Source organism: Aphanomyces astaci, assembly GCF_000520075.1.
Source record: "Aphanomyces astaci strain APO3 unplaced genomic scaffold supercont1.22, whole genome shotgun sequence".
Classification (NCBI taxonomy): domain Eukaryota; phylum Oomycota; class Saprolegniomycetes; order Saprolegniales; family Verrucalvaceae; genus Aphanomyces; species Aphanomyces astaci.
Window position 1 is genome coordinate 654,377 of NW_009798285.1, and position 1,247 is coordinate 655,623.

Here is a 1,247-nt window from a genome sequence, read left to right on the forward strand (position 1 = left end):
GGCAATGACGTCATCGCGATAGGTTGGCGATGTGGCGTCTAATACGAAGCCATGCTCGAGGAACAGCTTAATGCTTCAACATCGGGTAGTGTAGTATGATGTAATCCATAAGGACACTCAGCACTGACATACTCACGTAGTACATTGCTGTACCGAGGCCATTGCAAGATGAGAAGACTCGCACCAGCACGGCGTCGATTTGCTCTTTCGTGCGGACATCAAACGTTGATAGGCTCGTAAGTTTGACGGTGTCTGTTGGCGCCCAGCCGCTCAAGGCCTTTGCGACTTTATGATTTTCTTGCGACGTGTTAAACACATAGTTAAACCCCTTGATCGTAGCACTGACATTCCAAGCGCCGCGATCGAATATCCACCGAGAGGAAAGGTGTTCAACAGCGTTCTCATTCTGCGCGCCGCCACGACGGAACGAGTGGGAGGTAAGCTGCTTGTCTACACCAGCCAACTTGATGATGCGATCGAATAAACGGTTTACGTGGAGGTGATTCGTAGAGCTTGGCGCAGCCTTGGGGTCGATGGCGCTTGATTACACAGTGGCGCCAGGTTTGTCCAGAAGATCGATGAGCGGTGCGTCTAGACAGAGGGTCACAGGTGACAGTGCATACCCCATGGACGTCTGCACCAAGACAGAGGTAACGTTTAGTTGAAGGTTTGTCCCAGACACGAGTTCATCGCACTGCTGTAAACATGCCGAGGTTGGTGTCGCCGACGACGTGCACGGCAAGTGGCATCGCGAGGAGAAAGATCGTGGCTTGCGTGATTCCTGTTGCGATGGTGATGTTCAGTTGGTCCACTTGTGAAAACGTTATGACGACGAGTAGCATCTGGGGCACAGTGTGTAGCAATTTGGCAGGTGGGGTGACGCCTTGCCACCACCTTGTCCACACCCAGCTCCTAGTTGCCTGGCTCATGACGCACCCAAGCTAATGCTTGCTTGGGGATGTGGCTCAAGGGCATGTATGGTATAGAATCGCTAGCCTAGTGAAGTCCCCAAGGTCTCAACCGCACCCGCATCCATTAGTACATACTGTGCATCCATTAGTACATACTGTATTAGCGCAGAAGTAGTGAAGTAGACGAAGAAGATTCATAGGGATGAGGACAAAGGAGATCTCAGTAGATCCTCAGTTAATTCATTGTGCATTTTGCCCTCAACTACCTACGCTTCCTCCCGCAATGCTACAAGTGGTAGCACTTCCTAGTTCTCTTGCCCCAAGCCCCATCAACCC

At 51.5% G+C, this 1,247-nt stretch overlaps 1 protein-coding gene across 1 annotated transcript; it reads right to left on the minus strand.

Moving 5' to 3' along the window:
• Nucleotides 1-544: 544 nt before the first annotated feature.
• Nucleotides 545-929, minus strand: H257_09318 (hypothetical protein; the record flags this gene model as incomplete). The annotated part of the gene is made up of 2 exons (XM_009835490.1): nt 545-634; nt 696-929. The coding sequence occupies 2 exons, from the start codon at nt 927-929 to the stop codon at nt 545-547; spliced, it is 324 nt and encodes a 107-aa protein (XP_009833792.1).
• Between the last annotated feature and the right edge of the window lie 318 nt (nt 930-1,247).